The 26966-nt window shown below is 40.5% G+C and overlaps 1 protein-coding gene across 4 annotated transcripts in view; it reads right to left on the bottom strand.

Annotated features, from left to right (window-relative positions):
- The window catches only part of CERS6 (ceramide synthase 6), a 311203-nt gene that overhangs the window by 63779 nt on the left and 220458 nt on the right, over positions 1-26966 (bottom strand). For all 4 annotated transcript variants that reach the window (XM_035007836.1, XM_035007837.1, XM_035007838.1 and 1 more), the window contains exons 5-6: positions 14998-15048; positions 10571-10663 (exon numbers count right to left, since the gene is read on the bottom strand). In XM_035007836.1, coding sequence (XP_034863727.1) covers positions 10571-10663; positions 14998-15048 — 144 coding nt within the window. The remainder of the gene's footprint in view (positions 1-10570; positions 10664-14997; positions 15049-26966) is intronic.

Consider the following 26966-nt stretch of genomic DNA (forward strand, 5'->3'; position numbering starts at 1 on the left):
AGTTAATATTTAATCTTTAATTGATTTTATTACTGTGGAAAAGAATACAATAAAATTTTATTTGTACAACAGAAAACAGTAAGATAGTGTCCCTAATCCCTTCCAGTGTGCCTGGCCAGGGAGCAGAACATGAATTTGCAACTCCCTGGAGTCCTCCTTCATGCTTTCCTTTCCTTTCCCCGGCAAGAGAACACTCTCCAAATACACTATGCTTTCAAGTGACATAGATATTTTTCTTAATTATATACACACACGGTTTTTTTTCTCATTGAATTTTGGGTCTTCAGAAATTTTCATCACTAGCAGTTCTTGCCACATACCAAGTACTTGGAGTTGGAGGCCTTTTATATACGCCTTCTGAGCTCTGTTTAAATTACACGTGGCCCAGTCACACTAACTTGTACAGCTTTTAATGCTAGGAGGGTCACTTCTGAGACATTTTAAATATACTCGATATAAGAATCTTAAGTGGTGCACAGGTTACAGACTTTATTCTCTCTTTTCTCTCTCTCAATATCCCTGAGGACAAAAGCAATGGCAACACTTAATGATATCAAGTAAACCCATTCAGGCTGAAAACATCCAGAATGATCAGTAGGGGGCGGACTGTGCTCAAGTAAAATCAGAAACATCCCAAGACTCAAAAACCATCACCTTCATATTTACAGCAAAGCCCTTGAGGCTCAAATGACAATGGGCAATCAAGGACTCAATTTTGTGCTTTAGATGAAGATGAAAAATGTCTCCTTCAGGTCAACCAAGTTGGGACGATGCTGTAAATTGTCAGAAGGGGTTCATAGGAACTCTTACTGTTCCCATGGGCCTTATCTCTTGTCTTCTAACTCCTCATCCCTTCAGCTGCCTGAGCTCCCCACTCTTCTTCACAAATAGCCAGAACTCTGCCAGCAGAATTCACCTGTCGAACTTCTTGCCCCATGCAGGCTCTGGCCATGCAGGTTTTTTTCTGGCTGGAACCCTGGTATTTTCCCTTCTCTTCTCCAAGCCCCACTCCACTTTGACTACCTGGTGAACTCCTATCTACCTTCCAATAATGCCTACTAATTCTCAAGCTCCATAGGCTCTGACACTGTGATTTAGTCACATAAAGCAAGTACTATCAGAACTGCATTTTATAAAGAAACTGAGGCACAGAGATGCAAGGTAATTATTCCAAAGTCACACAGTAAGAACAGGCTAGAGCCAGATCTGAATTCGGTTGTGTGTGACTCCAGAGCCCAGGCTCCTAACTACACGGTAGGTTGCTGCTCAGAAACAAACGTGAGAAATGACAACTGTGAGGAAGGGCGTCGTAGAGAGATGACACTTCTGAAAACATATAGATGTGAGAGACTAACACACAGAATACGGTCCCGATCCAGAAGGCAGGAAGAGAAGGGGATCACGAGCAAAGATACAGGGTTAGCCATGAGTGGAAAGGGCGCCCCTTCTTAGGAGGCCAAAATTAAGGATGTGGGAATGGGTCCGTTGGTATTTATGGGGAGAGAAACAGAGGGAATTTATGGAGTCAGGGGCAGAGTTAGAGCTATGATAAACCGAAGTGGGTGTTTTCTCAAGACCCCTGGGATGACTTGAGAGAAACTCCCCAGAGGAAGCTGAATGACTGGACCTCCCAAATGAAAGTGGAATCTTCCAAGTGCCAATGGCACCTCCGGTGAGTGGGTGGGACTCCAGAGGCCTGAGACTTAAAGACCCAGAGCCCTAGACCAGCAGCACCGCGTAGATCCTGGGGTGTGGGTCTCTCTGCAATGCAGCAATGCCGTGGCCCTTTGCACGGCACTGGAAGAAGAGGCTCCTGGCCATCCCCATCCTGCACTGCGGTCAGCGGTACATGCTGCTGCCGTGCCCCAGGACTGCCCAGTGCCCAGGAGTTGGGATGTGACATCTAAAGAGGCTTAAGAGCCCTCCTCCCGCAAGGCACTTGGGAGTCTGATTGCCAGATGAAGCTGCTAGTTAAGGCAGCCTTTGAATAAAATCCTGTACAATCGCCCCATAAAACATATTTCTTTCCCAGGCAACACTGTTCCATTGTTCTCTCATCAGCCTGCACACAGCAGTGGGCTGCAATGTTCTGATCACAGGTGGTAGCTTATTAAAATCAGCTGTCTCTCCTTCCCTTCTAGTCTGAAGACACCGTAGTGAGAAAGGAACAGGAGCAAGGCCTAAGAGTCAGGGATATCTGCCTCAGAGCTTGGAAGGCAGGATGTTGCTACTCCATTCAGAAGCGGAAACACAAAAGAGCAACCCTGCACGTCTGTGAAGGAGGCATCAGGTGGCCTGCCCGACTGTGTCTCCAAGGAGCAGCTCTGAGGTGACATGAAGAGAGAGTACCATGTCGCGCTCCACCCCTCTTGGGATCATCAGGTGTCCTCTGGCATGATTTTAGCTTTGCAAACAAAGAAAGGACACACTGATGCCAACCCGGGTCCTTGAAGTCCTATCTCTAGAAAATACTTAAATAATCTACGCCAGCAGTTCTTGCAGGTTTTGGTCTCAGAACGCCTTTATATCTTTAAAAAACCACTGAGGACATCAAAAAGTGTTTGTTGATGTGGGCTATATCTCTTAGTCTTTGCCACATTAGACATTAAAACTGAGAAATTTGAAAAGCATTTATTAATTTAAGTAAAGTCTATGACATGTTAATGAACATAAATATTTTCCTGAAAAATAACCGTATTTTCCAAAATAAAAAAAAAAATGGTGAGGAGAGTGGCAATGTTTTACGTTATTGCAAATCTCCTTGATGTCTGGCTTAAGACAGGAGAGTTGGATTCTCATTAACTGTCATTACATTCAAACTTTTTTTTTTTTTAAGATTTTTATTTATTTATTTGACAGAGACACAGCGAGAGAGGGAACACAAGCAGGGGGAGTGGGAGAGGGAGAAGCAGGCTCCCCGCAGAGCAGGGAGCCCGATGCGGGACTCGATCCCAGGACCCTGGGATCATGACCTGAGCCAAAGGCAGTCACTTAATCAACTGAGCCACCCAGGTGCCCCTACATTCAAACATTTATCCTAAGTTATTCCGGTTGAAGTATATAAAGAAAATCTAGTACCAAACAGTTGGAAAAGGGAGAAATATCTTAATAGTCTTTTCAGATAGTTATGAATATTCTTCTTTGATATTGTACCAAAATTTGACAAGTGGGATATTCTTAAAGGTTAGGTGCAATGTAGAATCTAAAACAGTATCAATACCCTTTTCATATTCTTTTATATTTAAGTCCTTTGGTTTGTCTTGACCTTTGAATGGATCTTTTACTCATGTATGACTTTGTAGCATCATGCATTAGTCATCTGGAAAATATTGGTTCACTGAGTCAATTAGTTTTAAAAATCACTTTTATTAATATCCCTACCAAACTCATCAGATAAGTCTTTATGGATTGAGATGCTATCAAGCTCTCACTGGTGGACAGGATTCTTTCAAAAATCTAATTTTTGCTCGAAGGCCTGAGTTTTATCACTGACAACAAATAATGTCAATTTTTTTCTTAAAACAGCTCGGCAAAGTCACTTTTGCACTTTCCAAAAAAAAAGTGACTACCAAATATACAAGTTGGAATAACCACAGTTTGTCAGTCATTCTTCCAAGTAAAAATGAGATTTACGGGAGAAAAAAAGCAGCTTGTTCAGCTGACAACCCAAAGCACTAAGTGCACATGCTTTTTCTTGAGACAGTATTGGACACTGTCAGGCAGCGAAAATTCTTTATGCCTACTTCCCATTTTATCACACAAGATATTTTTAAGTGTATACTCAAGAATAGAGAGTTAATAAAATTAACACTTTTTAATTCTTCATCAAGAACATTCTTAACTGAAACTGCCATTTTTTTCTTCCTGTAAGCATGTAGCAGTTAAGAATATGACTACTAGTACGGTTTGGGGCCACTTCCTACAACTTTGCCCACTATCACTTCTGGACTATGATATCAATTTCAACACAGTCAGGAAGGCAAATGTCATCTTAGTATTATTATGGAAACAGTTTTCACCTTGCAGACCTCCATGGGCCCAAAGACTATACTCTGAGAACTGCTGATCTCGAAAAATTATTTCCAAATATCGTTCAAGGAAATGATAATTAGCCATATTATTAATAATAGCTTCACTAGTCAGGATAAACTAGATTACGTGTCAAAAACAAAGCCCTTAAAACCTCAGTGGTTTAAAACAAAAGCTTATTTCTTATTCACTGCATGTCACCTTGGGCAGGGAAGGGGGCTGGTACTCTGCTCACCACAGTCACTCAGGGACCCAGGCTGATGGAGCAGTTTCCATCTCAAATGTTACCCATCATGATACTACAGGGGCTAAGAGACACTAGAAGGTCTCACCAGTGATTAAATACCTCAAAGTGACTCAAGTCAGTTTTGTTCCCAGCCTACCAGTCACCTGGCCCCATCCAACCGCAAGAGGGGACATGGCTGAGTAGTACAATCCTACAAGTGCCTGGGGATAGAGAGGTGGCAATATTTGGTGAACTAAGGGGCGCCTGGGTGGCTCAGTCGGTTAAGCGGCTGCCTTGGGCTCAGGTCATAATCCCAGAGTCCTGGGATCAAGCCCGGCATCAGGCTCCCTGCTCAGCAGGGAGTCTGCTTTTCCCTCTCTCTCTCCCTGCCGCTCTGCCTACTTGTGCTCTCTCTGTCAAATTAAAAAAAAAAAAATCTTAAAAAATAAAAATAAAAAAATATTTGATGAACCAAGTTAATTACCACAGTGATATCTAATATTTATTGAGCATTTATTATGTGCCAGGCACTGTTCAAAGAGCATGTATTATTTATTTTTGCTCACAAAACCCCCATGAGTTAGATTACATGAACTCCATTCTTTGGATCAGGGAACCAAAACACAAAAAAGTAAAGTACTGTGCTCAAGGTCATTCCACATTAGGAGTGGTGCTGAGCAGGCAGATGGACTTCAGAGCCCAAGCCTTTAAACTTCTAAGCCAAAATGCCCATAATTGTTCCCGAGTCTAGAACAAACTGAGAAAAATAATAACTTTTTCATAAAGATAAATTTAAAGAATTGTCCTTTATTACAAGGTGTCCTTTCTCCTTTAAAATGTTAAAATTTCTCTTCCTTTATGAATTGAGGGTGATAAGTAGCAGGTGCTTTTAAAATTTCCTTACTAGGCAAAGTAAAAGGTTGGCAACCTTAAGTTAGTTCTTCTTCCTAATTATTTTTGTTAATTTTAATTGATCAAAAATATAATAATTTGTGACCATTGGCTTTGGGGGTTTTTGTTTGTTGGCTGGGTTTAGCGCTATGTGTTGACTGAACCAAATTTCGGTCATTATGTGCTAGGTAATGTTCTAAGCTCTATTCATCAAGCATTGTACCAGATAGTTTTCGTGGATATTATCTCATTTAATTCCCTGCCATCCTGCTTCCTTATAAGGGAGATTATTGCACGCATTTTCTTTCACCTTAAAACTAACTGAGGCAGGAAAGATCTGGAGCGTGGTAAGCCCCTACTCGCAGCAATGGGTGCAGAAGTTACCAGAGAGCAAACACAAGCCCATCAGTAAGTTTCTTGCTAAACTTAATCATCATACCTCTCTGTTAGGAATCTTTTCCAGGATGTAGTTTTTCTCTCAGGTTAAAGACCAAAAGAGCAACAAGCTGATTTCACCAGCTGGGCCCTGGAACTTGGCCATGGATGATTTCCTACAAGGACTCCGAACACGAGCAGCATTTATTGGCCAAGGGCCCAGGCTTTCAAGCCAAACAGCAGCTTAGTTAAAAGGGACATAGGGCTTAGACACGAGCAAGCTCTTCTGAGCTCCAACACATTTATTAGTTTCTCTTGGAAAATTTAGATGTGCAGGAGAAAAACTCATTGCGAACAGGTGCTAAAGAACAGAATTTTAATAAAAATTAAGCCTTGGGATATAAAAGATGTTTCCAATAATGGTGAATACTGAGAATATACCTGTTGTTTTAATAAGATACCTTAACAATTTTGTTCTTACAGAAGAAGGAAGGAAAATAGGAAGGAAGGGAAGCAGAGACCAATGAAGGGAAGAAAGAAAAAGGTAAGTAAGGTAAAATCCTCAAAATATCATGGTAGCACATAAGAGAATATCTAAATTATAACTCCATTATACCAAATGACTACATCTGGGCTTGTCCTTTCATTCCAGGAAGGTTAATAATAATATATCTCATCACTCACCATAAGTACCAACCCTGGAAAGGATCAAGAGAGAGGCATTTTAAACACCAGATTCTATTTGGGAACAGAGCAACTAAGAAAAAAAAAAAAGGTTGGCAATAGGAGGACACTTCTAGAGAAAAAGCGTTTATGAATATAAAAGCCATTTTACAAAGACTCATAAACTTATTAAGTCACAGAAAATGACTTCGAAACCTCACTTCAGTTATTGATTTTAACAGTCTCAGGCATGCATTCAATGTTTATAAATCCCGGCCCCTACTTGAAATGGCCATTCAAGTTCATTGTCATTTAATAGGGAAACTAAAGAAACATTCTTTATAACTTTCTATTCATAACCCTATGAAAAGCCTTCCATACTGTGTTGTCAATGGGTGTCTTCAAACAGCTCTGTTTCATAATGAGGAGGCAGGCTGTTGTTACAGGGTTTAGTTAATAGCTGGTAGTGCTAATACAAGACAGGGAATGTATTTGGCAGCCAGGATATTGGATTAATCCTCGTTGATGGATGGAACAGCAGCTCCTCTAAGCACTAGAGCAAGGGACAAGGAGCAATGAAGGACCTGCAGTGATAGTCAGCAAGATGCAAAGGAGAAAAGTGAGAGCTATGATTCACTAAAGAGCGATGGCAACAGAGAAAAAGGCCTTCCTCATTAAAACCTGTGCTGAGTAATACACAGGCCTGGTGGTGGCTAACTTCTCACTCTGTGCAAGAAGGAAGAATAAACCAACTGCACCAAGAACGTACAAAGGTACTCTGACCAGCTGAAGAAGGGAGAGGTGCCAGATGTCTGAAACAAGCTATTGGTGTTGAGTAAGAAAAAAAAATGGAGACTTCATTGCTAAACACTGACAGTATGTACAGGCCTGAGATCAAGTCCATGAACTTCACTGTAAAATTACCCTCTTCATACATAGGTGGTTTCCACACTGATGCAAGATATATTAAAACCATACAAAATGATATATTTCAACCCTTGAAAACCATCCCCTTATGATAACTTTTAGATAATGGTCACTTGACTTAAAACAATGAAGACTCTATGAGTCCTCTTGGCTCACAGAAAACACACATTAAATGCACGTTGAGAAAGTTCAAGCAAATGGAAGGGGTTTGGTGACTTTGGGTATAGCAATGTCTCGCTGGGACTAGGCTCCTAGGAGCCAAGTACACTTATAGTCTTGCTTTTATTAATCTATTTGACTCTAGATGGCTCACCTAATTCTCACTAAGCAAAAGAGAAACCAATAAAATGGCAAAGAGCTGCAAAAGGCTACTACCTCTAATGTCAGGAGCATGGCAAGGCAAGATAATGCAAGAACTGTTTACATGTCTAATCTCAGACTGAATCACAGGAACTTGCTGGGTAAATTTGGGCTCTAATTCATTCCCACACAGCATAACCTTGAAAATTCTACATAGACTCACTGTATATCAATTTTCCCAGCTACAAAATGGGAAAATACTCAAACCTCCTTTTTTATGCAAGTTTTTTCTGTAGCGACCTGGAAAAAAGTGCTCCTCTAAAGAAAACCAAATGCATATCACTCAGCCTTATAAAGGAAGGACATTCTGACACAGGCTACAGCACGGATGATCCCGACGATATCATGCTAAGCGAGAGAAGTCAGCCACAAAATGACAAATATTGTAGGATTCCACTTATATGAGGTACCTAAAGTAGTCAAATTCATAGAGACAGAGAGCAGAATGGTGGCAGCCAGGGGCCAGCGGAGGGGACAATGGGGGAATTATTGCTTAATGGGTACAGAGTTTCAGTTGTACAAGACGGAAAGAGTTCTGGAAACTGGTTGCACAACAATGTGAATGTGTGTAATACTTCTGAACTGCACACTTCAAATGGTTAGGATGGTACAATTTTATGTGTTGTATTTTTACTACAATTAAAGGTTTAAAAAATAAATAAGTAAAATGCACAATAAGCCTAGCACCGTGCCTACCACAGAGGACATGATCAGTCTATAAGTACTAGGTACAGGAATGAAGAAGACTCTTCATGTAAGACAGATGAGATCTAATCGGATTGGCCTACCACCACCAAGGGACCTTTAAATATTTCCAGAAAGTGACTCAGCATGGTACAACGAGGAAGGACCCGCAAATGATAGTTGTCAATGAGTTATCTGCTCTGCCAAGCTCTAGCCCTCAGAGGGACCATCCCCTTCTGAGAATCAAACAATAGACATCTCACTCAGGCTGTGCAGCCACACAAGGTAAGGAAAGTCAGCTTTGTGCCGGTCGAGAGAGCCTCTGCTGGAGGAGAGTGGCAGGCATGCCCCTGGGGAAAGGGGCTGCAGGTACTAGGGCCACAGACTCATATGTGTTCTTCCGCAGCCACTTGGATACCACTTTGTAATTTAGCAGCTTACGATCTAACCAAGGAAGTTACAGCCTTCCAGTTCTGTGCTCCCTGACAACACATAGTTCTGTTTCCAGAGGAGTTTGGAAGATATCCATTAGTAAGTCAGAAGACATTCTGATGAGTTCATTTATTCACTCACCCTAAACTTACTGATCCCCATCACCAGCAGGTACATTGATGGCCATGGTACAAAGATAAACATATCTTGCTCTTTTGCCCTTCAAGTCTAGGGAAGGGACAGAGGAAGGCCACCAGGTCACAGAGTTCATTTAGGAATGTCATATTTTCATGACGTATTTTGACGTTAGATAACTCTAATTAAGGAAAAACTCATTCCGTGGGGCTGGGACACTGAGAGCTTACTCTCTCCCAGGGGCTACCAATACAGTTAAAAAATAGAATATGTACACATTGGGCACTTGTAAACTAAACCCATAGGAAGGAGTGGTCAAAAATCCTGGAGGAATTGAATTAGCCTTCAAAGAAGAGATTACTTTTGGACTAGGTCGGGTTTGGGAGGAGGGAAATAGGATATATTCTAATCAAGGTAAGGTCTTGTAAAAAAACAAAGGTGCATGAAAAAAAAATTATGTCTGAACAGTGATGAGAAGATGCTAGGACATACGTGTGTGTCAGAGGGGGAGGCTGGGGGAGGGGTAGGGGGGATGAGACTGGAGAAGTAGCTTTGAATCATGTTAACAACCCTGAATATTACTCCAAGGAGTCTGGCTTTGTCTTGAAGGTTTTAGAAATATAACTCTTAGGTGGCAGGTAGGCAAGAATGGCTATTCAGATAGGAGGACCATTTAAAAAGCTATTGGAATAGATTAAGAAAAAGTAGAGATGACTTCAACTAAATGTATCCATGACATTAAGGGTTCAAGTATAAGGAAAAGCAAAGAGAAGAGGAGAGCAAAGGAAAACCCTAGCTCATGGGACTGTCGGTTACAAGGATTACTGGGAGAAGCACAAGACTAAGGGATGATCGTGTCTTCATTTAGAAATACTTTGCATGTAAGATTCAGTTTCCTCATTCATAAAATGAGGATAAATAATAAATGATCCAACTGGATTTTGGAGTTGATGGGAGGATTAAATGATAAAACAAATACAAAGAACATATTACTATTACTTACGCCTAGATTTGTGGAAGTACAGACCTGGAGAGAACCCAGGGCTGAAGAGAAACATTTGGGAGCTCTTGGCACATGAGTTATGGTTGGTAGTGCTAAAGGTTATAAGCTTGATCATCCCAGGAGATGATGTTCTGTCATCTAGGACTAGACCCTGTGCACACAAATGAGCAGCACATGAGGCACTAGGCTGGAGGCCAGCAAAGACGACTTTGAAGGAATGATCCAAATATGGGAATCTGGAGAAAATGGTATGATGGAAAAATTATAAGCAGTAAATAGCCAGAAGTGCCTATTCTTCCCAGAAGCTGGTAGGATGAGAGCTGGAAGGGTTCGGTCTGAGGAGTTCAAGAGCACCCCCAGCAAAAGCCAGTCCAGTGAAGGGGACGGGTGGAGGCTGATCACAGTTCATGTAGCAAAGTTGTATCTGCATGATGTATTTGGACACTAGATAATTCTAATTAAGGAAGAACTCATTCGTGGGGCTGGAACACTGAGAATTTACTCTCTCCCAGGGGCTACAAATACAATTTTTCTTCTTTATTTAATTTGAGGAACAGAGGGCCTTGTGAATCAGACTGAGAGAAAATTGCTGTTGTTTGGATTCATGGATACAATTTTTTCACAGAGAAAAGAACACTAGGTTTGGAGGCAGGAGGGAAGAGCCAATGTGAACAAAATATAAAGCCCCACCAACAAAATAGGAAACTTTCTGTGGGAATACAGAAAGCAGTACTAAGCTAGCGCTGCCGGAGAATAGAAGTGAGTCCTTCGAGACTCCACACCCATCCGCCAAGGGTCATTAAGGACACACACCTGCAAGCACTTCACCACACAACCACTCTTACCTTTCTTTTGATATCAGTGAACTGGGAAAACATTAAAGACCAATAAAACGACAGCTCCAGGATATAATAGTAGTGAAGGTCAGTTGTGAGTGGCTGAGGATCAAAGAAAAAAAAGGAAAGATTAACAGTTAATAGGAAACCAATTAGTGTCCCAAACATCTCAAGCTCAGGGCTGAAAAGTGACACGGTCTTACGGTCTTACGCCTCTACAGATTCCAGCCCCATTCTCTCTGTGGAGAAGAAGGGCTCTGAAGCATGCCTCTAATCCGCAGCTTGATGGCATTAAGTTTTGTTTCATCCCCAACCAAAAAAGTGTCAGTGAGTATGAACATTTGGTACCCAAGTCACTATTTATTTTAACAACAGGATTTATGATGGTTCCTTGAGATAAGTATCTGTAAGATTCCTCAGCAATCTGAAAAAAAAAAAAAAAAAAAAAAACCCCACATACACAAAAAGAATAACCCTGGAAAGTGCCGGGAGATTCCATTGTACAGGGGCAAGGGAGGTAGGTGATAGAAACTGGGGTGCCAGATGGGTCACGGAGGCAGAGTTTCAAGTTCTGCATTAATCAGAGCTTTCTTGTTATTAGGAAATGTTCTGTACATTGCAAATATCAGAAAAGATAATTCAAAAATATTTATTAAAAGACACAGGGACAAGGAAGCTGCCAAGAAATACCAGGCTAGGCCCCCAGCCAGGAAATCTGAGATCAAGTCTCAGCTCCATAGCTCAGTAGGTATACAATTTGGGCCTTAATTTACTTTTTGTAAAATGGAGGTGACACTGCTCTATCTGCCTCAGAGGCCCAGGAATGGGGATAGGCTCAGAGAGGCAGTAGAAGTCAGGAATATTTATTTTGTTTACTGAGCTATAATGAAATGTCTTACTTTACTAGAATGAATAAAAGACCTTTGAAATGCATCACCTCCATGTTACCCACAAGGTAACAGTATATACAGTAACTACAATGGAAACTTTAATGTTCTGTGAACCAATAGCAGCGTAACAAATTACTTTCACGAGAAGCTGGCACTCACTTAACTACTAATTCTACCAACTTTATGCATTGGCACTAAAGAAAACAGCTGTCCCTCCCACTGATCTTTGGCAACAGTGAGGGGACAGGATACTGTCTCAATAGCCATCCCAAGCTCTGAGAGACAATGAGCATCAGTGTGTTTATCAAACTCAGCACCACCCTGGAGAGAATATATTTTCCACTGAATTGTCCTTTTAAAATTTGCAGGCATTAGCAATAAGGGATGGGTATTCAGGTCGGGCATATGGCAGCAATGAATCTAGAAAATAGGGCACTGGCTTCAGGACCCTTGGAGCCAAGGTTAAATTTCAGTTTTAATGAGAGTTCCGGCACCACCACCTGGGAAAAGCCACGGAGGCCTATGAAGACAAGTGAGAGTACATCCAGAAACCACAGTGCTCATAAGAGAGCATCATCATATTACAAAACTACCATACCCATGGAGTGCTCTGCAGCTGACAAAGCTTACCTGCATGTTAATTTCTTTGACTCTCATAAAAATCCTACCAAATTAGTACCATCATTTTCTAGATGGTATAGTTGACAGGCAATTGCCATCAGTTAATTTGGGGTGAAAGGTCAATCACAGGTCTTCCAGCTAGTGAAGCTCTGTGACTACCATGTTAGGGCTTCTCATTCCCAACTCTTCATGACAAACTAAACAGGCCCAGCTAAAGACCACTTTCCATTATTTTAAACTTAAAATATACACATGTATATAAAAATCATCATACAATAAATTACATATATGCTCATACACAAGGAGCAGTGAGTCCTTAATAAAATTGCAACAGACCACTATTCTCATCTAAATATATGTCCAATTATTTAATATACATGCTAAAGACATAATAAATATACTTCATCAGCATGATCTGTCTTTTTAAAAGTACCCTTAAGGCCTGAGACTGACTCTGAACTATAATCTATATATTTATGGAGACATAGCTACCCACAATGCACTTTAATTACATGCATAATAATTACATGCTGTTTAATTTTTTTTCCCACACACACAAAAAGAAAGAGCTGATTTTTTTTTTTATTAGAATACGGAGTTTATCAAAGATGACCACTATTCCTATAAGAGATCATGAATTGGTCCTAGATTTTGGGGGCTAATGTCAAATTATTCATTTATAAGCAATGATGACTTATCAGCAGAAGACAATCTTGATCTGAATCCCCACACGCAGTATCTTTCCTTCTATTCTAATGATGTTTCTTATTTTTATTTTTTATTTTGTCATTATTTTTTAAAGATTTTATTTATTTATTTGAGAGAGAAAGAGTGCAGAGCGAGAGCAAGAGAGAGACAGAGCACGAGCAGGGGGAAAGGCAGAGGGAGAAGCAGGCTCCCCATGGAGCAGGGAGCCCGATGCGGGGCTCGATCCCAGGACCCTGGGATCATGACCTGAGCCGAAGGCAGACGCTTAACCGACTGAGCCACCCAGGCACCCCTATTTTATTATTTTTTAAAGATTTATTTTATTTTATTTTATTTTTAAGTAATCTCTATAACCAATGTGGGACTCAAACGTACAACCCCGAAATCAAGAGTCACGTGTTCTACCAACTGAGTCAGGCAGGCGTCCCAATGTTTCTTATTTTTTTATTTTTTTAATTTTTTTTAAAGATTTTATTTATTTATTTGAGAGAGAGAGACAGAGAGAGAGCATGAGAGGGGGGAGGGTCGGGAGGGTCAGAGGGAGAAGCAGGCTCCCTGCCGAGCAGGAAGCCCGATGTGGGGCTCGATCCCGGGACTCCAGGATCATGACCTGAGCCGAAGGCAGTCGCTTAACCAACTGAGCCACTCAGGCGCCCTCAATGTTTCTTATTTTTAAACATAACTATGTACCAGACCCTCAAAATTTCATGTTAAATCTCTAGTTTTGTCTGTGAAACAGTCAGCAACTACAATTTTGGGCCACTGCTCCAGCAACTAATTATCTCAGAAAAAAGCAATTCCTTAGCTCCAGCCATAAATGTGAAAGTTATTTCAGACTATGTTATCGTTATAAGGAAGAGTGAGTATTACATTTCCTGTGACATCTGTCTCAGTGTTGTTCATATGACAGAATTTACCTCATAAATGCAGTGCATTAGGGCAGCTACCACATCAAAACAAGTTACAGTTTCTAGAAGGCTTGACGTACTTCTATAAATAGAATTCTAGCTATATTCGGATTTTTCTACTCAGTATACCATTACAGGACACAAAGAAAGGTGTAATGACACTATCCCAAGTATTTAAGATAGTAAAACAGCAGTTGAGCCTGAGAATTGCAATTGTGCACAGTAAGTGATTGGTTTCGACGTTGCTTCAGTTTCCATCAGAATGCCCTGGAAAGCTCAGCTTTCTCTAACCATGTCATATTGCTTGTTTACATTCTTTTCTAATCTGAATAAACTACATGAAAGAGATGGAAATGCAAACTGGAACTCCATTTCAATGTGTCCCTAGCCCTGAACCAGCCCAAGGAGTTTCCAAAACCAGTCCCTAGCCTGTTGCAACGCTGAGTGTAACAGAGAAGATACAGAGCATGCTTGCTCCCCAGTAACTTTATGCATACCAAAAAGACCAAATGCCTCTAAAAAGGCAACCCAAGGAATGGCAGTCAAAGTAAAAAATCCAAGGTGCCTATCATAATGTATGTCTCTTTACCACCAAAATACATTGCTGCATTTGATTTTCTTACGTAATATATCCCAATTAAACTAGAAATTCTATAAAATTTTCAGTTAAGAAATTACTAGAAAAGACCCAGCTACAATATTCAGATAGTAACTGATCTGAGGAACATAACACATGCTAATGTTATTGAATTCATGGACAGAGGCAAAGGTATGTCGGGGGTGGGGATCTGAAATGTTCCCTCTCTGGGATATAATTTTCATCTCATTTTTGATGTTGGTTTTAAATCTAGTGTAATGATACAAGCCCCTTTTCCCATGCTCAAGGAAATGGTACTTGATATACATATTTAAAGGTTGCTCTTAAGCCACAAAGCGGCCTGAACTCTGCCTGTCTGCCACAGCCCTACATTTGAGCTTAGCCCGCTTGCTGTCCAGAGAGACCCTTGCTGGTTCAGGTCTTCAGGCTCTCTGCGGTAATCAGACGTAGGTCAGCTGTTAGAAGCAGGAATCCCCCAACTATCGAACTGACCGTATCTTACTCTTCAGCAAATGCACCTTCCAGCTTATTCCATTTGCTAAAGCAATTGAGCTTTGATCCTGAACTTCACTGACAACACAAGCTACTTCCCTTAACTAGGCTAAGTCTGCATCACGCAGCAGGGGTGGGGGCAGGGGCCTGAAACCATGACCCTGACCTACGGAGGATACTCTGCGCGTGTAAAAGACCCAGATGGTAACGTCTCCTTACCTGATAGGGATAGTTGTACCAGCAGTGCCTTGTATTCCACAACCAGGGGGTCTGAAAAAAATGACAAGCACATTTTACATGTTTTGGAAATGAAGCAGGGTAAGAGATGCTTTTGACAGATGCTTGTCCCCAATGTTTGGGATTTCAATAATCTACCTGTATGAGAACTGAAGGACTTTAACTTGAATTAGGATATTAAAGCAATTAATATTCCATTATACATGCTCTCTGGGTAATCTTCTAAACTCAACTGGTAGTGACGTAGGAAGACGTTAGGGGCCAAAGCCGACCGCCAAGAAAGAATTCTTGAGACATCTTTGGTGCAAAGGGGTGGTTTTATTAAAGCACAGGGACAGGACCGTGTGCAGGAGGAGCTGCACTGGGGTCATGAGGAGCGGCCCATGATATACCTTCAAGTTGGGAGGGGGTTAGGGATAGCGTAAGTCTCTTAAGGAATTTTGGAAGCAAGGTTTCCAGGACCTTGAGGGGTCTAGCTGTTGTTGGGAAAAGGTCATTTATTACTGTCGAATAAAAACCTTAGTCATGAGACCCTTCAGATGTATACTGGTGGGCCATATACTTGAGGCATGACTGCCAACACAAGGAAGTTTCCAAAAGAATTTTTATATGTAAAAGTAGGATTACAGGATCCTGGGGAAGGGGGGGAACTGGGCTAGGATTGCCTTTTGCCCTTAGCAAAGTGTCAGCATCAGGGCAGTTGAGTCCCTAGAGGAATTGCCACTCTGCCTGTTTCAAGGACTTGTCAGTGGGCTGTAGGTAGTAAGGAAATTTAATATTTTTTCTTCTGCCTTTGTTTCCCACATCAGTAGTATTTCAGGCTACTTCTGCGAGAGAGTCTCCACTGGTGTTTTTTGTATTTTACTGGTTACATGGACACCTTCCTACTATGTAACCAGCCTCTGCAGCAGAGCCTTTTAGGGGTCTCACTTAGCCCGGATGCAAATCATCAATCTCACTATTATCAATAAACAATGCTGACAGTTGGTGCAAACTACTCTGAAACTCCTCCAACCCAACGTTGCAAAGCAACATTCTCAATCAATCCTTTCATGCTTTGATGACCAGTGGTTAAGTAATCAGGCAGGTATACTGATTTCAGTAGAACAGCCCAGACTAATTCCAGGCCTGAGGGAATTAACCCTCACAGCACACTCCACTCCCCAACTCATGGTCAAGGTCTTTTAAAGACAAAACAATCACTTAATTTGACAGCAATCACTTGCCTTACAACACTATAAAATCAAATAGAACAGTTAAGGGTACACACAGATTCCAAACACTTATAGAAAGCAGGGAGAGACTGGTATACATTTAAACAGGCTGCTGAACAATCCAATGATACCAGCACAAACTCTCTCATATTATTATATTAACTTTATAATTCTTTTATATCTCTGACCTACAGTTACCAGCATTTTGCAGTATACATACATCTACATACATTTGGTATGCATCTGTACATTTCTTAGTGAGAAACATCATCTATCCTTAACCCGGCCCATGTTTATGCATCTCAAAATGATAATATTATCATTGAAAGATTCATGTTAGATATATTTATAAGGACCCAACCTCCTTCCTTACCTTGTCCCAGACCCTATGAGATTAAAAGTTGCTGCTGTCTGCAGTAGGATAAGGTACTTGCCTCCCTAAGAGCCATAGGTACCCTGTCACCCCATTATCCTCTTCATCAGCCCTGTACCGATGAGGATGAAGATGATGATGTTAGTATTTGCTCAGACATCCCTACGCCCACACTCTTATTTTTTTTAGGGTTTTTCTCCATGATCTGTTATTTACTTAACCAATTAAAAAGTCGTTTAGCTCAAGACCACCCTATACACTTTTAAAGGCTCTCGCATATGAACTCATTTTATCCTTACAATAGTCAGTAGTATTTGCTTCATTTTATACATAAGTAAAATAAGGCCCTGAGTCCAAATGACTCTCCAGGTTAAACAGCTAGGCAGTCCCAGAGCTGGAACTCAAACTCACACTCTCCGGTCTCACACACAAATGTGACCACTGTGCCCCCTGCCTCTGAGTTAATAAAAACTGAACCTGGCCTTGGCTTAGGGAGCCAGACTGAAATAAAAAGCCACCCTCTGCCCTACACCATTCTCCTTTCATTAAAGCACTACTGGTTTGCCTTCCTTTTTCCTGGCTTTGCCACTGGCCGTACACATCATGTAACCTCATTGCATGTAATATCCTGGGTGCCTGTCTCCTCCGTTTCTCTCACCTATCACCTTGCTGTTTATTACTGACCTACCTCACGGAGGGCTTGTGGGGCTCATATGAGAGAGCACATATACAAATACTTGGGAGGCTTCAAAGTTTAATGTGTTGTTGTCACACAGTCATATAAACACATGTCCTTTGCGGAAGACACAAAAATAATGAAAAATAATGTGTATTTTCATTGCTATTAACATTTCATGTACAGCCCACTTTGGGTCTTTTTTTTCTATTTAATACAGATACAAATATACATAGATTTATTTTGAATCAATAAATTAAACACACATACATACATGTTAAATGTGGGCATGACATACCAAAGTCTATTTTAAAGTATAGTATAAATGATAGTCTTTACCCTTTTTCTGATAAAGCTGGTTATTACTTCAACAATTAGTTGAAAGTCCCGGCGGGGCAGGTTTGGGGGAAAGGTATATCCTATGCATATGTTTATGCCCCCAGCACCTACCCAAGCTGACAGTTTAGCATTCGTTTACTGAATGCTAATGAAAAGGAATACAGAATTAAATGCAAGGCCTATGACAAACCTCATAGCATTTTTCTGAATTGATCAGTCCCAAGCCTACAGGGCATGTGTGTGCTTGCCTCTAAAGATGCAGTGGGTGTATAGGAATGCCACTGACTTCTGTGCATTGATTTTATATCCTGCCACTTTACTGAATTCCTGTATGAGTTCTAGCCGTTTTGGGGTGGAGTCTTTTTGGTTTTCCACATAAAGTATCACATCATCTGCAAAGAGTGAGAGTTTGACTTCTTCTTTGCCAATTTGGATGCCTTTGATTTCTTTTCGTTGTCTGATTGCTGTGGCTAGGACTTCTAGTACTATGTTGAATAGCAGTGGTGATAGTGGACATCCCTGCCGCGTTCCTGACCTTAGGGGGAAAGCTCTCAGTTTTTCCCCATTGAGAATGATATTCGCTGTAGGTTTTTCATAGATGGCTTTTATGATATTGAGGTATGTACCCTCTATCCCTACACTGTGAAGAGTTTTAATCAAGAAAGGATGCTGTACTTTGTCAAATGCTTTTTCTGCATCTATTGAGAGGATCATATGATTCTTGTTCTTTCTTTTGTTAATGTATTGTATCACGTTGATTGATTTGTGGATGTTGAACCAACCTTGCAGCCCAGGGATAAATCCCACTTGGTTGTGGTGAATAATCCTTTTAATGTACTGTTGGATCCTATTGGCTAGTATTTTGGTGAGAATTTTTGCATCCATGTTCATCAGGGATATTGGTCTGTAATTCTCCTTTTTGATGGGGTCTTTGTCTGGTTTTGGGATCAAGGTAATGCTGGCCTCCAAATGGCCAACAGACACATGAAAAAGTGCTCAATATCGCTCGGCATCAGGGAAATCCAAATCAAAACCTCAATGAGATACCACCTCACACCAGTCAGAATGGCTAAAATTAACAAGTCAGGAAACGACAGATGTTGGCGGGGATGTGGAGAAAGGGGAACCCTCCTACACTGTTGGTGGGAATGCAAGCTGGTGCAGCCACTCTGGAAAACTGTATGGAGGTTCCTCAAAAAGTTGAAAATAGAGCTACCATATGATCCAGCAATTGCACTACTGGGTATTTACCCCAAAGATACAAAAGTAGGGATCTGAAGGGGTACGTGCACCCCGATGTTTATAGCAGCAATGTCCACAATAGCCAAACTGTGGAAAGAGCCAAGATGTCCATCGACAGATGAATGGATAAAGAAGATGTGGTATATATATATATATATACAATGGAATATTATGCAGCCATCAAAAGGAATGAGATCTTGCCATTTGCAACGACATGGATGGAACTGGAGGGTATTATGTTGAGTGAAATAAGTCAAAGAAAGAAAGACATGTATCATATGATCTCACTGATATAAGGAATTCTTAATTGCAGGAAACAAACTGAGGGTTGCTGCAGTGGGGGGTGGGGTGGGAGGGATGGGGGGACTGGGTGATAGACACTGGGGAGGGTATGTGCTCTGGTAAGCGCTGTGAATTGTGCAAGACTGTTGAATCTCAGATCTGTACCTCTGAAACAAATAATGCAATATGTTAAGAAAAAAAAGAAAAAGAAGAAGGTAGCGGGAGGGGAAGAATGAAGCGGGGGAAATCGGAGGGGTAGACGAACCATGAGAGACGATGGACTCTGAAAAACAAACAGGGTTCTAGAGGGGAGGGGGGTGGGAGGATGGGTTAGCCTGGTGGTGGGTATTGAGGAGGGCACATTCTGCATGGAGCACTGGGTGTTATGCACAAACAATGAATCATGGAACACTTCATCTAAAACTAATGATGTAATGTATGGGGATTAACATAAGAATAAATAAATTAATTAAAAAAAAAAAAGATGCAGTGGGAATCTCTCCCAATGTGGCCACTCCTTCCAGTCACAGGAAGGAGAACAAAGGTCTGACTCCCAGTGACCTAGAAAAATCCATTATTTAGAGCTTTCCTTCCTCTGAGTTTCTTGGCTTCTCTGGCTTTTTCCTCACACGCAGGCTGTTCCCCATGTGCATCAGATGCACACCTCCTAGACTTGTTTCTATTACATGCTGAAACTGACTGACCTGCAGAAATACTGGATGAGTCTTTGTCTCTCAGTGGACCCCGCCCACTTGAGACAGGAACAAAAGGCCTGGATCTCAGGAATTTGATGGAGCTACCAGGGCCTGAGCTCAGCCTGCAAGCTTATTTGCCAAACAATTTAATGAGAAGTTCCCTCAAATGGCGACACATGTTCACATACACCTCTCACTTTGACAACACGAGATAGGAATATCACCTTCTATATGCATACCACATTTTTCTAGGATCTCATGGCATGTGCCTCCCCAACCCCATGAGACAGGTAGAACAAATACAAATGTTATCTTTCTCAACTACAGATTAGAAAACTTAAGTCCATGAGAAGGTGATTTTCCTAATTTTTGATAGTTCAACACTGGGGTATGCATCTGAAGTAGCTGCTCATAATTTAATATATTAGGTATAACTTCTTTTATTTGAATTGATACCATGAAGCTATATTTTCTTAAAATCAATTTCTTTTATCAATTTTTCCCTTTTCCATATTTCTGGAATATCTTTTCAGTTTTAACCTTTCAGTTTCCATGCCACCTATCATGAGGATGGATCAATCATCAAAAATCAAGGAGGCTTTGTCCAAGTCTTTTGGACCCTAATGTAAACTATAGACTTTGTGTGATTATGTGTCTCTGTAGGTTGATCAACTGTAGTGCATGGACTGCTCTGGTGAAAGATTTGGTCATGGGACAGGCTATGCATGTGTGGGCAGCAGGAAATCTCTGTATCTGTTTCTCAATCTTATTGTGAACAAAAAACTGCTCTAAAAATAACTGAAATCTTAAAAAAAAAAAAAAATCAAGGCAAGTAGGCTACCTCAGATCACTCAGGCTTCTCATATCACTATAAGCCTAAAGTAACAGTAGAGTTTGAAGCAAAAGACCAGATAAAAGAATACCTGGTTAACTAGGCAAGTGTTAAATGATTAAATGTAAATATAAATATACATACACACAGATACACTTTTTTTTCCAAGAATCAGGAGGTACCTGTAGCTGAATGAATAGCACTTTGTTTGAATTCATAACTATTTTGATTAAACAAAAGAACACGAATCACACAAAGTATTAAAGAAATGTTGTTAACTTATCAAAGATGTGAAAGGTGTGTGGGTTTTTTACCCGAAGACAGTATCTTAGAGACAGAATTTCATCTTTTCACTGATTCTATCCAAACTCCTAAATGGCTTTCAAAAAGCCCAGCTGAGACAATTGACAGTGAAGTAATACATTCTAAGAGACATACTGGCCTCCACATAGGTTAAGTACCAAATATACAGAGCCTTGGATTGTGTTTTAAAATGCCAGAAACCTAGAGTCCTGAACTACACTGAAACTAATTTCACTGAAACCACCCTGAAAATACCTTCACTGAATGACACTTAAACCTTATAGCTTTGGGTTATACTGAGGATTTACTGGGGGAAATTAACATGACAAAAGTGCTTCCATGTCTGTAACGAATTCATATTAGTTAGGTTACCACTAGTTTACCCTAAGTTGAATGTATAAGTGTCATGATATTTTTCCTTTAAAATTTAACTCAAGGGGGGAAAATACTTCCATTCTGTGAATGTTTCCTCTTACCAAATGAGAATTATTACATTATCGTGTTATTATCCTTTTACCTTGGTTTTGGGAAGCTGAGATTGAATTCTACGGTTTAGTCACAGCACCTGTTGATTGTCTCTTAACATCTTTGCTTATTTTTCCTTTTATGTGCAATTTTTGATGTTAATATCTATAATAATAATGTTATTATATAAACATGGCAAATTCTTTTTAGAAACCTTCGACTGTATGATTTAAATGAATTAATATAAAATCAAATCTATTCAAAATAAGCTACCATTTTAATACACATTGTAAAATAACTCAGAATGCAAAGAAATATTTCATGCTTTATGGGTAAAAATACTGATAAATAGTCTGGGAATGAAAAGAATGAAGCCATAAGTCTCTGCCTGAGGGTGTTGCTGGTCAGTGGTGAGCAGTCTGGGGTGCTCCCCAGAATGCAAGACCATACCCCCCTTTCCTCCTTTCCTGGGTCAGTAGATATGTGACTATAAATTTGCAAAGGTGATCCCTCCCTAGAGCACCCCTCCCCCCCCGCATCTGCATTAACTCTGAAAGCTCTTGTGATGTGCAAATGTAATTTAGATTTGACCCCTATGTCATTATATAAAGAAAGCTGCCTTTTATATTGATCAGGCTTTAAAAAAGATGCTGGTCTTTAAGACCTGGTCAAACTTGTGTCTTCAGCACATTCAGCAATCAATTTAGAAGGTAATTTGCAGATCTGCCAAGCATACATAAATAGAAGGATTTCCTTGGAGACAGGCCCTGAGGTCACCAGGTCTCTATGAGGGTTTAATCACAGAAACAAAGAGAAGAGCGATGTGAGTAGCATTTCCATGCCTTCTACAACCTTCCAGCCAGTGGTTCTCCACTTTTTCTGCCCCTGCTCAGCTGAGGGATTCCACACATACCCCACGGCGGTAACTGTGGCTGTAATTCTCAAGAGCAGGGAACATAAACCTTAAAAAAGCCATCTATCCCAAGGATTTGGATGTGGACTCTTCCCTACACCCAGTGAGAATCACTACAAAGAGGAATGGACTGATAAATTTCATGCTAGGAAAAGAAATCAAGAATAAGGAAACCAGATGAAGGAAAGAGAAGATGAAAGAAAATGAGATGGAAACACCTAGATGGAGGGGAAAATGGTGAAAATGTCAACATAGGGGGAGAGAGATGTGCAGGCCAGTGTAGAATTTGGGAATGCGACCAATGAGAGTGGCTACTAAGAAGACCAAAATTAGTTAAAAGATAATGGAGAGAAACAATTTATAACATACAGCAATGGATTAATATCTTAATATATAAAGATTATATTATATTATATGTATTAAATTATATAAATAAAAATTGATTAAAATATTTAAATACTTAATGGGAAAAACAGGGAGAAGATATAAACATACTAAACAAAACTATATGTGACCAAAAACATATATAAAAATTACAGGTTAGAACTAGACAGAATTTTTTTACCTGAGTCAGAAAAATATTTAAAGGAGTCAGCAGTATATAAGGAAATCAACATTCTACAAAGTGGAATAACTTTCCTAAAAAAAGTCATTTGGTCTTTAAAATCAGCATATTCGTTGACCCAAATTTTATTGAAAAAATTAATTAGAGCTATATGTAAGGCATTTGCACATGGATTTCCAGTACAGTTCTTTTCCTAGAAATGAGAAATTGAAGTAAATCTGATTGTTCAATAATATGAGGTTGGTATGTTCTTAGTTGGGATTTTGTGGGAACAGACGGAGACAAGGATGTGGGTGGAGGCTGTTGAGAGGTGATCCCAGAAAACAGAACTGGGAAAACAGAGAAGGTGAGATAGATGAAGGAGAACATCCAATATGGTTTTCAGGAACAAGCTGGTTACTTACTGCTGCAGGCAACTGTGTTAAATGATGGGGACCTCAGCAGAATGTATGTAGCATGGATCTCATAATTGTCCCAACACAGGGCTGGGGGCTGGGGCATTTATCCACCAACTCTCATCCCCCATCGCTTGAGCCTTCCTTATTAACTCCCCCATATTTCTAGGTTGTCCCTGCCTGTGTCTAAAAGACCGTTGCAGCTTTGGAGAAAGCAGAGCCATAAAGCACAGCTTGCATCTGATGTGGAACACTGTCAAAGAGGGCATGGGACTGCATACCACAGCTGTGCTAACATCAGGTGGGCTAAGGGAATGTAACAGGCAATATTCACATTTGAAGTTAAAATTAGATTATAGCAGGGGCGCCTGGGTGGCTCAGTCATTAAGTGTCTGCCTTCGGCTCAGGTCATGGTCCCAGGGTCCTGGGATCGAGCCCCACATCGGGCTCCCTGCTTGGCAGGAAGTCTGCTTCTCCCTCTCCCATTCCCCCTGCTTGTGTTCCCTCTCTCGCTATGTCTCTGTCAAAGAAATAAAATCTTCAAAAAAAATTAGATTATAAGCAGAATATACAGTGTACCTTATGTTTAAAGTAGATACATATATAGACACAGACACACACACACATACACATATGTATGCAATATGTCTAGCAGGATATTTACCAAAATTACTTATTGATTATCTCTGAGTAATGATTTTTCTTTTTTTCTTTTTTTTTTTAAGATTTTATTTACTTTCTCCCAACAAACAAGAGCCCAGGGCTAGATGGCTTCCCAGGGGAATTCTACCAAACATTTAAAGAAGAATTAATACCTATTCTTCTGAAACTGTTCCAAAAAACAGAAATGGAAAGAAAACTTCCAAACTCATTTTATGAGGCCAGCATTACCTTGATCTCAAAACCAGACAAAGACCCCATCAAAAAGGAGAACTAAAGACCAATATCCCTGATGTACATGGATGCAAAAATTCTCACCAAAATACTAGCCAATAGGATCCAACAGTACATTAATAGGATTATTCACCATGACCAAGTGGGATTTATCCCTGGGCTGCAAGGCTGGTTCAACATCGGCAAATCAATGTGATACAATACATTAATGAAAGAAAGAACAAGAACCGTATGATCCTCTCAATAGATGCAGAAAAAGCATTTGACTAAGTACAGTATCCTTTCTTGATTAAAACTCTTCACAGTGTAGGGATAGAGGGTATATACCTCAATATCATAAAAGCCATCTATGAAAAACCCACAGCGAATATCATTCTCGATGGGGAAAAACTGAGAGCTTTCCCCCTAAGGTCAGGAACGCGGCAGGGATGTCCACTATCACCACTGCTATTCAACATAGTACTAGAAGTCCTAGCCACAGCAATCAGACAACGAAAAGAAATAAAAGGCATCCGAGTCGGCAAAGAAGTCAAACTCTCACTCTTTGCAGATGATATGATACTTTATGTGGGAACCCCAAAAGACTCCACCCCAAAAATGCTAGAACTCATACAGGAATTCAGTAAAGTGGCAGGATATAAAATCAACGCACAGAAATCAGTTGCATTTCTATACACCAACGAGACAGAAGAAAGAGAAATTAAGGAGTCGATCCCATTTACAATTGCACCCCAAACCATAAGATACCTAGGAATAAATCTAATCAAAGAGGCAAAGAATCTGTACTCAGAAAACTACAAAACACTCATGAAAGAAATTGAGGAAGACATAAAGAAATGGAAAAACATTTCATGCTCATACATTGGAAGAGTATTGTGATAATGTCTATGCCACCTAGAGCAATCTACACATTTAAAGCAATCCCCATCAAAATACCATCAACTTTTTTCACAGAGCTGGAACAAATAATCCTAAAACTTGTATGGAACCAGAAAAGACCCCAAATAGCCAGAGGAATGTTGAAAAAGAAAAGCAAAGTTGGTGGCATCACAATTCCGGACTTCAAGCTCTATTACAAAGCTGTCATCATCAAGACAGTATGGTACTGGCACAAAAACAGACACATAGATCAATGGAACAGAATAGAGAGCCCAGAAATGGACCCTCAACTCTATGGTCAACTAATCTTCGACAAAGCAGGAAAGAATATCCAATGGAAAAAAGACAGTCTCTTCAACAAATGGTGTTGGGAAAATTGGACAGCCACATGCAGAAGAATGAAACTGGACCATTTCCTTACACCACACACAAAAATAGACTCTAAATGGTTGAAAGACCTAAATGTGAGACAGGAGTCCATCAAAATCCTGAAGGAGAACAAAGGCAGCAACCTCTTCGATCTCAGCCGCAGCAACTTCTTCCTAGAAACATCGCCAAAGGCAAGGGAAGCAAGGGCAAAAATGAACTATTGCGATTTCATCAAGATAAAAAGCTTTTGCACAACAAAGGAAACAGTCAACAAAAACAAAAGATAACTGACAGTATGGGAGAATATATCTGCAAATGTCTTAACAGATAAAGGGCTAGTATCCAAAATCTATAAAGAACTTATCAAACTCAACACCCAAAGAACAAATAATCCAATCAAGAAATGGGCAGAAGACAAGAACAGACATTTCTGCAAAGAAGACATCCAAATGGCCAACAGACAAATGAGAAAGTGCTCAACATCTCTCGGCATCAGGGAAATACAAATCAAACCCACAATGAGATACCACCTCACACCAGAATGGCTAAAATTAACATGTCAGGAAATGACAGATGCTGGCAAGGATGTGGAGAAAGGGGAACCCTCCTACACTGTTGGTGGGAATGCAAGCTGGTGCAGCCACTCTGGAAAACAATATGTAGGTTCCTCAAAAAGTTGAAAGTAGAGCTACCCTATGACCCAGCAATTGCACTACTGGGTATTAACCCCAAAGATACAAATGTAGTGATCCGAAGAGGCATGTGCACCCCAGTGTTTATAGCAGCAATGTCCACAATAGCCAAACTATGGAAAGAGCCTAGATGTCCATCAACAGATGAATAGATAAAGAAGATGCATACACACACACACAAACACACACACACAAACACAAACACACATACACACAATGGAATATTATGCAGCCATCAAAAAAAAAAAGAAATCTTGGGGCACCTGGGTGGCTTAGTTGTTAGGCATCTGCCTTCGGCTCAGGTCAGGATCCCGGGGTCCTGGGATCAAGCCCCACATCGGGCTCCCTGCTCTGTAGGAAGCCTGCTTCTCCCTCTCCCGCTCCCCCTGCTTGTGTTCTCTCTCTTGCTGTCTCTCTCTCTGTCAAATAAATAAATATTTTTTTAAAAAATGAAATCTTGCCATTTGCAATGATATGGATGGAACCACAGGGTATTATGCCAAGTGAAATAAGTCAATCTGAGAAAAACAATTATCATATATGATCTCACTGATACGTGGAATTTGAGAAACAAGGCAGAGGATCATAGGGGAAGAGAGGAAAAAATGAAACAAGATGAAACCAGAGAGGGAGACAAACCATAAGAGACTCTTAATCTCAGGAAACAAACTGAGGGTTGCTGGAGTAGAGGGGGGTGGGAGGGATGGGGTGGCTGGGTGATAGACATTGGGGAGGGTATGTGCTATGGTGAGCGCTGTGAATTGTGTAAGACAGATGAATCACAAAACTGTACCCCTGAAACAAATAATACATTATATGTTAA

This window comes from Mirounga leonina, unplaced genomic scaffold (assembly GCF_011800145.1).
Source record: "Mirounga leonina isolate KUSES-001 unplaced genomic scaffold, KU_Mleo_1.0 Mir_151, whole genome shotgun sequence".
In the NCBI taxonomy this organism is placed as follows: Eukaryota; Metazoa; Chordata; class Mammalia; order Carnivora; family Phocidae; genus Mirounga; species Mirounga leonina.